The 12,064-nt window shown below is 38.9% G+C and overlaps 1 protein-coding gene across 1 annotated transcript; it reads left to right on the plus strand.

Annotated features, from left to right (window-relative positions):
* Positions 1 to 817: 817 nt before the first annotated feature.
* Positions 818 to 8,176, plus strand: tgm1l3 (transglutaminase 1 like 3). The gene is made up of 14 exons (XM_056241282.1): positions 818 to 1,105; positions 2,102 to 2,409; positions 3,096 to 3,287; positions 3,385 to 3,636; positions 4,085 to 4,203; positions 4,328 to 4,435; positions 4,572 to 4,749; positions 4,842 to 4,980; positions 5,398 to 5,590; positions 6,085 to 6,238; positions 6,316 to 6,600; positions 7,025 to 7,185; positions 7,389 to 7,525; positions 7,634 to 8,176. Exons 2-14 carry the CDS (start codon positions 2,103 to 2,105, stop codon positions 7,776 to 7,778), a joined length of 2,370 nt encoding a protein of 789 aa, XP_056097257.1. The 5' UTR covers positions 818 to 1,105; position 2,102; the 3' UTR covers positions 7,779 to 8,176.
* Positions 8,177 to 12,064: the final 3,888 nt, after the last annotated feature.

Consider the following 12,064-nt stretch of genomic DNA (forward strand, 5'->3'; position numbering starts at 1 on the left):
GAGAAACCCAGAAGGAAACCGTTTACACACCTGTGGTGTGTCTGTTTGAGCCTAAAGACTTGCAGAAAGGATCTGGGTGTGTAAATTGCTTCACTGAGACACTTTTGGTTGAACTGAATTTTTCCCAACATCAAGATTATTATAAAATTATATAGTTTTAGATGAAGTTAAGCAAGTCACACCGTAACATTTACTAATGTATTTAACAGTCTCATAACAATCTTGAAAATTTCTTATTTACACCCTCTGAAATATAAAATCTCTCTCAAATTGCTATATAAGGTCTTATAAGTGAATTCTATAAAGAAATTATGCTGACATGAATTTCTGGAGGATTCGGGGAAAAGGTAAATTTCTTAATTACATTTTTCATCTAATATTTCTGTAAAAATGTCTAAGCATCCTTAATGTAATAATTATTTGCACATTAACCTCACTTTTGTTAGATTTATGCTTAAAAGAAAAGAAGAAAAAGCAATTTTCCGATTTTCTTGTTTAAGGATATTTAGGTAGGCTATTTTTACTGGAAGACAAGACAAACATACTTTTTTAAATTATTTTTAGTTGGCTGAGAGAAGCCATCTTGTTGAAATCTAGACAGAGGGTGGCGAATTTGAAGAGTGTTCATTTGTTTACATAATTCTAATACTTTATACAGAATTTTATTACTGTGTAAAACCGAATGGGGTGTGTCCAAACTCCATTATAAATGTATATGGCTACTCCATACAAAAATGTGCTTATGTGCTCCTTTATGCTGGAATTGCTCCATTAAAATGTAATTATGCTTATACCAATTATATCAGAGCAATTATACTAAACCGTAAATTGGCACATTCGTTTTTCAAATTAACCTGTGTGATTCATCTACAATCCTTCCCTCCCTTCCATGAGACAAGGAAACACTGTAGGTGCTTCTGTTACTCATGTGAACGGGCTGGGAATGGAGATGTGAATATATATACCAGACTACAGTGGAGAGAAGTGTCACAGCGCAAGAAGCCGTGGTTCCAGACAGACTTACTTTACTTCAGTCATTTGAGTTCAATAAGAACTGTTACTCTCTTCAGATTCAACATCACTCCGGAGAAAGAACTGCAAACATGTAAGTAATCAACTAAAAATGACCAAATATCCTATTCAGTGCATCTTTATGCCAGCATGGAAAATGTATATTTGGAGCCAGACTAATTTAGTACTTCAAGTGTGTAACTGATTAGTTAACTTGAAGTGTGCTATTTTGAAACAACTAATTTTGTACTAAGTATATTTTAGTTGTAATTAGCATAACTTTAAGTATATTTAGTGTAATTTTGTGTGCTGAATGGGAACAACTTCAAGTATACTTTAAGTATATGCCTGTGTAGGGACTAATTACATGCTTGATTGGTGATATTAAAGTGTACTTTACTTGTGTTACAAGTACATTACAAATTCATTGCGAGTGTCTTCTAAACATGCAAGCAATATACCACAAGTGTATTATATTTGAGTAAAAAGTATATGCTACCTTTGGCTTATTCCAAATTCTACAAATTGCACACTCTGTCTTCAATAACAGATGCACATTAATAAATAATACTTAGCCATACTTTGTACAAAATGCTATTGCATACTATAATGTATTTTGAAAGTATGATTTCAATGCATTGTTACAATGATCATTTCCAGCACACAGTTAAAAATATAGCCTACCTAAAATATATTTTGAATAAAGTGCAAATAAAGACACTTTTAAAGAATAAACAGAATTTTCCCTTCAAGTATATTTTTCTAAAATATATTTTTAGAAAATATACTAAAGTAGCCTACAATTATGTGTTAAAAGTATTGTGAAAATAGGTAAAAGCATGATGCTAATATAATATAGTTAAAGATAGTGATTTTTTTTGTTAGTATATTGCAATGTAGCTACAGTACTATTGATAAAGGGAATATATTTCAAAGTCAATAAAGTATACTTTTTTTCACTATAGGGTTTTCTGTTGAAATTTAGAGATGGAGTCCTTGAAAGATGTTCATAGGCCTACAGTACATGAATGTTTAACCATTTAGGTGACAACATCAGTCACCTTCTTTCTTTGTCTGCACTTCTTCACAGCATGTCTGTCATGAGGTGTGGCCAGACCAACAACTTCTGCAACATCGGCCGTTTCCCAGCCGTGACACTCGGACCATGCGCGCCGGTGTACCAGAACCCTTGTTTGGACCCTTGCGTGAAGCCCGTGGTCATTCCCTGTGTGAAACCTGTGGTCAAACCTTGCGTGGTTCCTTTTGTGAATCCTTGTGTCAACCCATGCGCTAACCCTTGTGCGATCCCTTGCGACTACCCGAGACCTCGCTGCGACTATGACTGCAAGCAAGTCTTCCACAAGGAGTGTGCTGATGAATGTGTCCGTACCTGTGAAGGTAAGACTTGTAGATCTGGTCTGTTTGTGTGTTTATTAACCCTTTGGTGCTGTTCGGTCATTTTTGAGCGAAAAAGTTAACATTTTGTTGTCGTTACATCTTTTTTTACTTCATGGGAATGGTGCAAAAGTTGGTAAAGGTTTTGCCACTTGCAGTGTAAACACACACACACACACATACAAAATAATGGAAATTATTCGAAAAGGTTAAATGGTCCTTAAAAAAGAAAATAGTCACACTTATATTGTTCGCAGTCAAAAATGAGCGCATTGGAAATTAATGGGAGACGGATTTCATTTAGTGGAAGCGTTTGGTTCTGCACCCAAACAAAACCTTACTGAAAGCTTATTTTTTGAGATATAAACCTCAAATTGAAACACAGCTTAGATTTATGGCTTTGATTTTCTCACAGTTTTAGAGTAAAACGTGTTTTGGAAAATATATATTTCATATAGAAATCGAAAATGGTATTTTTGTGCATTATTCATAACAACACATCTAAAATTGTACATTTTTTAGAAGTTCACTTTTTTTTTTACTTTTTCACTTCAGCAATAATCTGCCAAGGGTCGTCTTTAAATCTCATAAAAATACAAAATATGAAATAAAAAATTAATTAATTTTTGACCAACACGCAAACACTACCAGTACAGCTGATTGATTTCTTCTGCTTGTTTTTTTCTCAGATTTGGTTCTGCAGGTACGTTGTGTTGACCTGATGAAATCCTGGAAGTGTCAGAATCGTCTGGAGCATCACACCAGTTGTTATCGTAGTGATCACCTCATTGTCCGCAGAGGACAGTGTTTCCAGATGTGGGTTGAGCTGTCCCGGCCGTTCAATCTGAAATGTGACAATCTTCACCTGGAGCTGAGACTTGGTTGGTTAAGTCTTTTTGATCAGCTTGAGTAAAAAAAAAAAAAACTTTTATTTAATGATAATAACCCTGGTTATTTCTTGCTGTTTGTATTTTACAGGTAATGCTCCATCAATATGCAAGGGCACTCTGGTGATTGTTCCATTAGTGGAAGAATTCAAAAAATCTCGCTGGGAGGCCAAGATTGTCGAAAGGGTGCAAAACCGAGTCAAACTGTGTGTGTACTCCCTTCCGACTTCTTGTATTGGACGATACAGCCTCACCGTTGTGACTTGCGGCCCAAAAGGCAGAGCCACGTCTTCATGCAACCCTTGCAATGACATTTACATGCTTTTCAACCCCTGGTGTAAAGGTATGTACAGTATGAAGAGGAAGAGAACTGCATGTCAGACTTTTGAACGCAATGTTCCTTGTAAACTGTGCACTTCAGAAATTCCATGCAGAAGACTGTAAAGATGTGTGGGGAAAAATGCTAAGTCTTAATATTAATTAATTTGTAATACATGACTGTAGCTGTGAGAAATCTTGCAAATCTCCACACTTATTCATTTGCAAGATATATAAATATTAACCTACTATAAATGTTTTCAATATAGGCTGTATTTTTATATTTCTACAAATGCTTCTTAAAGAATGGCACTGGATGTCAGTCGAGCATCTACTTAATAGAAGGAACATTGCTTATTATAATCAGTAAATGGTTGTAAGACTGAATCAAGAAAAAACTAATGAAACCATTATCGAAACTACAGTATATGAAGCTTCTCAGTTAAAATGTCAGCACTCTCTTTCTTTACTAGATGACTCCGTGTACCTGGATGAGGAGGCCCAGAGAGTTGAGTATGTGCTGAACGACATGGGCAAAATCTTCTATGGAACTAAACATCAGATCGCATCCAGAACCTGGAACTTTGGCCAAGTAAGAGCCAAACTTTTCATTAATATATGTCAAAATGTTTGCAATGGAATATGTTTGATCTGAAGTGCTGACCACAGAAATTGCACACTGCATGGCAAGCATTTTAACTTTGAATTTCTCTTAGTTTGATGAAGGAGTCTTGGCTGCGTGTTTCTTTGTGTTGGAGAAGAGTGGTGGACCTTGCTCGGGATGGGGAGACCCTGTTAACGTGGCCAGAGTGGTGTCTGCTATGGTAAGTCTTCATTATCCTCATGAAGTCTAACACACTTCCTGATGGGCTCTATGCTTCATCTGAATGGTGCAATCATGACTTGATGATGTTTAGCAAGAGAACAGATAATAATGTAGCACTCTTCACACTTTCACAGATTAATGCCAACGATGACTGTGGTGTGTTGGTGGGTAACTGGTCAAACTGCTATGGAGACGGAACTTCTCCAACATCCTGGTGTGGAAGCGGTGCCATCCTGAAACAATACCACAAATGTGGAGGAAAACCTGTAAAATATGGACAGAGCTTGGCCTTCGCTGGAGTCACCAACACACGTAAGAGTTCAGGCAGAATGGACAAGGAGAAAATTAGGGTTGAGAAAGGGATTGTAGATGTAATGCACACATTCTTCTTCTCTTTCTCGTAGTGTTGAGATGTTTGGGCATTCCTACTCGTCCGGTCACAAACTTCTGTTCTGCTCATGACACTGATGTGTCTATGACAGTAGATATTTATCTTGATGAGAACTATGGTCTGATCGATAAACTGAACCGTGATTCAATCTGGTAAGATTCTGTACAAACCTCTTTCATTATGCAACATCAGCAACTGTGTCAGCAATAGTGTCATTAAGCAGTATTTTCTAAATTGATTTTTGATTCCATTGATTTGACATTTTCACTACATATTTACAAAAGTAGGTGATTATAAAGATTTATATGGCTTGCACACTGCAAAGCTGAATATGCAGTTTGGCGATAGCAGCTTTGATGAGCACCGCCTATTGGTGATAAAATGTAAATGCACTGAGTATGAAATAAATATTTAACTTATCTATATGTGATCACCTAAACTATGCAATGTTCTAGACAAAGCACAACGTGATGAATTTGCATTGCAATCTTTTCTTGTGTCCTCTTGCATTGCATTATATTTCTGTCTCCTCTACTGTTATGTGAATCCTTCTCCTTCTCTTCGTGTAGGAACTACCACGTGTGGAATGAGGCCTGGATGGCTCGTCCCGACCTCCCATGTGGTTTTGGAGGTTGGCAGGTGGTTGACTCCACTCCTCAGGAGACCAGCCAGGGCATCTTCCGCTGCGGCCCAACATCTGTTGCTGCGGTCCGCAGTGGACAGGTCTTCCTTAAATATGACACTCCCTTCGTTTTTGCTGAGGTACGAACATCCCTTGTAATTGGAGCATTAAGCATAGGGTTTTGATGCAATTATTCCAGAACATGTGAATCTCTTTATAGCGTGCAGACTATCTTATAGTAATATATTATAGCGTTAGTGTTTTGCAGTAATATTATTGATTTGACTGCACTGACACTATCAGATGAGAACAAAACGGTAACGCTTCCTTTTACAGTACAGTACTTACGTGCACTTACCTAGAAAATACTGGCTAATATAAGGTAAGTACATGGGTTAGGGGTAGGTTCAGGGTTAGTACCTAGTTATTACCCAGTAATTATAATTACTATAATAAGTACATAGTAAGTACATGGGTAACAGGACTGTAAAAGGAAGCGTTACCAACAAAACTTGAACCGAATTGAGCTGGATAATGACTGCTCTACAGTAAAAGTTTAATTTGCCTCATATTTGATGAAGCTTGCATCATTGATTCTGTTATCTTCCTGTTTTATTACATTTTCTTGCTGTAGGTGAACAGTGACGTAGTCTTCTGGCAGAGAACAGCATGTGGAACCTTCTCTGTGATCCACATTGACAAGAATGCAGTAGGTCACTGCATCAGCACCAAGGCTGTTGGCTCAGACAAACGTGTGGATATCACACACCACTACAAACACCCAGAAGGTGAACAGTCACACACATCACTTAAAGACTCTTTCATTCTGAATAGTTGTAATAGCTTCCCTCTCCACATCCTTCAGGTTCAGAGGAGGAGCGTTGTGCTGTGGAGACAGCCCTTCGTCATGGCTCCAAGAGATGCACATACCCACTGCCCTGCGCTGAGGATGTCGTCTGTGATGTCACCATGAAGGGGGATGGACCATGTGTGGGCAAGGATGCCGTGCTCTGCATCGCTCTGAAGAACAAATGCAGCTCACCTCGTAGCGTCACCCTCCACAGCCATGTGTCGGCCACGTACTACACCGGAGTCCAAAAATCCTTGGTGAAGAGGGACCAGACCTGCTTTGAGCTCAAGGCCAGTGAATGTAAGAAATGAAAGAGCTTAGCTAAAGTTGAGCATGTAAAAATCCATTCATGTTCTTCACTGCAGAATTGAATTTTAACATTATTGTATAACACACAAAATATATATAGTGCCTCACACACCCGAATACAGTGACTAGAAAAATTTGCAAAAATCACAAAGATAATAAAGATTTCAGTCAACAGATGAATGTTTACATTTATTAGTTTATCTGAAGCATTGATGCAAAGACCATAAATCTATAAGCAACTCTACAGAAGGCAATAGTGTCTTTATTCAGTTGAAGATGCATCAATTGTGAAACTTCACTCAAATCAAATCAAGTCTAATATGAATTGTTCTGATATGATGGGGATGAGGATTTTACTGTTACTTTTAACAGAAGCATTAGTATTTATCATTGTTTGTCTCTTGTTCCTCTTTAGCCAAGGTTCTGGAGTGGGCCCTGCGATATGAGGATTACAAGACTCACCTTGTGGATCATTCAACCATGATGCTCACTGTCGCTGGACGGGTCACTCAAACTAAGCAGATTGTGGCCAAGCGCTTCAACTTCAGGATGTGCACACCAGATCTTGTTATTTCTGTGAGTTTGAATAACTTGAAATCTATACTTCACCTGCTGGACATAATGTGTTTGTTGATGAAACTATACATTTTATAACCCTGTCTTATGGCTAGAAGTAAAATCAAGAACTACTGATGAGTATTAGCTGGGTGGAAATGGAGTCTTTTGCATGACTGTCCTGTAATCTGTAGTATGGTGTTAATTTGGATTGTGATTTTCAGCCTGGATGTGATTGTGTGGTGGGCAAAGAAGTGCCGATCAAAATCACTTTCCAGAACCCACTGCCCTGCGTGCTGAAGAACGCCATATTCCGTATCGAGGGACTGGGACTGAAGCACTGCAGATCCATTAACTATGGGTAGGAAATGAATCGTGTTAAACAATACAAAAGAATGGGACATGTAACATGCTACTATTCATTTATATTGGTATATAAATAAAATCTTACTTTTTGTCTGTTTATCAGTGACATTGCAAGCCAGGCCACAGTGAACCTGACGGAGACATTTATTCCCAAGTGTCATGGCCCTCACAAACTTCTGGCCTCACTGGATTGTCCTCAACTCACTCAGGTTCATGGATTCACCAACATTGTTGTCAAAGAAAAGTGAACAAGCACTCAAATAACCGGAGGAACAGAAAGCTTTCAGCATGCTTTTCACGTGGATTGATTTGCAAAGTTAAAAAAAAATGGTATTTTAGTTATGTAATCTCTAGTGAAAATTGTAAACCAAAGGGTGCATTTAATCTCGGGATCTTGCTTTTAAAGGGATGATTTATGGCTGACATTGTTTTTTTGTGGGAGTTATATTTTGGAATATGTGACGTAGTTTCACAAATCATAAGAAAGATTGCAAATATTCAATAATTCTAGTCATTTGCTTTCTTTTGTTATGTAGTCAACCTAAACAACTGCAATTTGTGGTTGTGTTCTATGATTTATTTTCTTCTTGTATCTGCACTGATAATCTGCCCTCAATATTGCATCAATAAAAGTCATTAACTTGCAGTACATGTGTGCTTGTGATGAGTAATAATGAATCTGTAGATGAAATGATCATGATGTTATACAACAAGCAATGGCACTTGTGGGTTATTTAGACAAGCAGCTAGTGTATGAGTGCTAGAACATTACAGTGTACACTCCTGGGCAAATTTTTTTTTTTTTTAAATGGGCCAAACCCAAAATGGCTCAACATAAAGCTTTTAATTGTCTTAAACTAAATTAGCAAAATGTAAGTAAATGCACTACTTAAAAAGCCATTGCAGTCTCAGAAAGCCTTTCAAAGACAGAATGATTTTGTTGGCAGAATATGGTAAGTTGTGTGTGGATTGATGAATCACAATGAAACACGAGTTGCATGGTAATGCTCCAAGTCAAGTCACCTTCATTTATATAGCGCATTTAACAATATGGACTGTTTCAAAGCAGCTTTACAGTGATAATAGGAAATTCAAGTAACAGAGATTGTTTGGGCTTTACAGCAGCTCTGGAATAAAGTTATTGTCCAGCTAAAGTTAGTTTTGATTGATTCACTTCCGTTGCAAAGATCATTAGTTATTAATTTAGGGGCCGCTAACACGACACCGTTCTAACAGAAAACCCTTAACGCGCTCTGGCCTGCTCATTCGCACAACAACAGTGCCTCGTGGCTCGAGAACTTAAACCTTGAAACAGGTTCCAAGGTGCAAGCCTTGAAGAAGAAGAAGAAGAAAAAAATATATATATATATATATATAATTTTTTTTATCTCTGCGCAAGATTTAAAAACGCAAACCTGTGAAAATGCTGACGGCGTGCACATGCGTATTACGTGTTTAGTCTATAGCTATGCGTGTTTGAATATATATGTGCGCAGGCGTGTAGTCTTTCTTTACAAATTGACCTAAACAAATTACTTGTCTGGCCTTAAAAATGTATAATACAGAATTATGTATCACTTTCGAGTAGCCATGTGAACTGGAACTATTTTGACAACGTTTTAACTTTTATCTGTAGAGAGGTACAGGGAATGGAAGGGGGCCTTCACAGGGAGAGACTAGTTGACACTTGAGCACTGCGTTATCGTCATGTCCAGGCGCAGGTCCTTCATCAGATCCGGATATGGTCTGGATCCGGCGGACTGCGGTAAACCTCTGGATAAACAGAGAGACTAATATTAGTGTAGACGCCATCCTTCTTATGATGTACATTATACTTCTCACATTATACTGGAAGACCTAACCCTAACTCATTAACTGTTTAAAACCATTAACATTGAGTGGAACAACACTGACTCTTCTGTAAAAAGCTGTCTGCAAGCTGGGGAAGGCTGTTACATGCTAAGTTACTTTATCTACAGTATTTCTGCAATTCTTGCTAATTTCCTGACCAGTGATTTGTGATTAAAATGGTAAAGACCATTAAAAAACAACTAAATATTTGTGCCATTTTTGGCTTGGCCCAATTTAAAAAAAAAATTATAGATTCAAGTTTAATGTAATTTTTTTGAATATTAATATAATTAGAATAGAATTTGGGCCTATATTTATTTTGTATTAGTTATGTCTGTGAAATAATCTGTACTTTGTATTTTGATCGTGCATTTTCACATTTGCAAAAATCTATTTGCATTTCCTGCAATTTTCTGGTATTTTCTATACAGATATTTGTAGAGACTGCAGAACAATTAAATTATCCACAGCGGTCTATTCTGGAGTAATCTATTTCAGATAAACCCGCAATTAATAGAAATAGAATGTGAAAACAAAACAGGCTTTTTGTTTGGTTGCTTTACAGGGGGTTGCTTTAGAAACTTGAAATTGTGTGGCACAAATTTCACAATTCGATTAGATTCGAAGCTTGTGATTCACAATCTCTGTTCCAGTACCGCACAGTCATGCTGGAATAGAAAATGGCCTTACCCAAACTGTTCCCACAAAGTTGGAAGCATAGTCCAAAATGTCTTGGTATGCTGAAGCCTTGCCCAACCCTTTAAAAACAGCCCCATGCCATTATCCCTCCTTCACCAAACTTTACAGATGGCACAATGCTGTTAGTCAGGTAAAGTCCCTTGGCATCTGCCAAACCTAGACTCACCCATCAAACTGCCAAACAGAGATTTGTCACTCCACAGAACATGTGCTTTACACCAATCCACCCGATGACTGGAATTGTACTGGCTGATTTGAGGCTTGCATGCAGTTGCTTGGCTTTGGAAACCCCTACCATGACGCTCCTGCCACACAGTTTTTGTGCTCTTCAGCTATGGAAACTGCAGAGCGTTGGTGACTTTAAGGTGGCTGTCATAAAAACTTGTATTCATAATGGGTTTATTCAAACATACATTAGAGGTAGGGAAGGCAATTAGCAATAGCAAGTTAGCTATGAAAGCATCTTCCCTTCAATGCGTCTCCAAAGCCACACCTCCTTCAAAACACATGAACGCACACAGCAGATTCTGCAAAGCATCACGAGACGAGAGACGGCGATAAATTACAGGTAAAGTCCCCTGGCATCTGCCAAACCCAGACTCACCCATCAAACTGCCAAACAAAGATTCGTCAGTCCACAGAACATGTGCTTTACACCAATCCACCCGATGACTGGAATTGTACTGGCTGATTTGAGGCTTGCATGCAGTTGCTTGGCTTTGGAAACCCCTACCTTGACGCTCCTGCCACACAGTTTTTGTGCTCTTCAGCTATGGAAACTGCAGAGCGTTGGTGTCTTTAAGGTGGCTGTCATAAAAACTTGTATTCATAACGGGTTTATTTAAACATACATTAGAGGTAGGGAAGGCAATTAGCAATAGCAAGTTAGCTTTAAAAGCATGAGATCCCACCTTCCCTTCAGAGCGTCTCCAAAGCCACACCTCCTTCAAAACACATGAACGCACACAGCAGATTCTGCATACCATCACGAGACGAGAGACGGCGTTAAATTACCTAATGTCTCAAAGCACATAACATTACTATAATAATGAACATAAACAACAAACAAACAAAAACAAACAAAGACTACTGACCTGTACCACCTGACTGCTGCAGATTCATTTCAGCATTGATAGTGTTGCCATTGAAACGCATAAATTAGTATCACAAACTGCTCCGTGTAGCCTATAACGTCACCGGTTTCCATCTCTTCCAAATTAATGAAGTTCCTAAACGTAAGTTAGGGAGGAGCGAGCCCATCCAATCTTTCAATCAACAAACAGAGTATATAAGCAGCCGCTTACCTCTCCCTAGTATCAGCTTTTCTAGTATGCATTACTGCCGCAAGGAATAATGTCCGACATCCCGGAAATCCAGCTCTTTCCTTCAGACGACGAACTGACAAGCCTTCCTGGGTCACAGCCAGTTACACCCCGCGTGAGATCGAATCTTACGGATCATCTTCATGAGCGTTCTGATCGAGAAATCCAGCGCTCATATAAACCACTTTCCAAAAGGCAACGCTCTCCTCCATCTTCAAGATCACCAGTTTTAACTGAGCCTCGTCCATCTTCTCTCCATTCTTCCGCTGCTAATACACCGATTCCACCCATTTCAAAATGTTCAGTCAACAGCCTACGTCAAGTCCTCTCCAGCTCCGGAATCCATTTCTCCTGCAGATCAGCAAAAGCTCAACTCTACGATCTTTTCATCAGTTCTTACAGTTCCAGCATTCCATCAAACACTTCAACATCTTATAAAAGCAAGACTCGCACCTCTTCTACCTCCGTTTCTCTCCCGGTTCGGCGTTCTGAACCCACACAATCCCAACGTGCCGATCCAAAGGCCGCCGGCGCCGCCGCGGCTCACACTTCCTTGTCCGCCGGTATTTCCACCCGGCCAGCAACAGCGGCCGCAAAAAACAGTTCCGCTTCTTCTCCAGCTCTCACAAACTTCATGCTGTCAGCCCCACTCCCCAGGCAAG

The sequence above is a fragment of the Rhinichthys klamathensis genome, unplaced genomic scaffold (assembly GCF_029890125.1).
Source record: "Rhinichthys klamathensis goyatoka isolate OS25496 unplaced genomic scaffold, OSU_Roscu_1.1 h1tg000635l_1, whole genome shotgun sequence".
NCBI classification, from domain to species: domain Eukaryota; kingdom Metazoa; phylum Chordata; class Actinopteri; order Cypriniformes; family Leuciscidae; genus Rhinichthys; species Rhinichthys klamathensis.

Excerpts from the sequence above, each read along its gene's own strand:
- tgm1l3 (XM_056241282.1), top strand. The coding sequence starts at position 2,103 with ATGTCTGTCATGAGGTGTGGCCAGACCAACAACTTCTGCAACATCGGC. Across the intron at positions 4,436-4,571 it reads CCAGAGTGGTGTCTGCTATG|ATTAATGCCAACGATGACTG; the intron begins GTAAGTCTTCAT and ends ACACTTTCACAG. Across the intron at positions 4,981-5,397 it reads CTGAACCGTGATTCAATCTG|GAACTACCACGTGTGGAATG; the intron begins GTAAGATTCTGT and ends CTCTTCGTGTAG.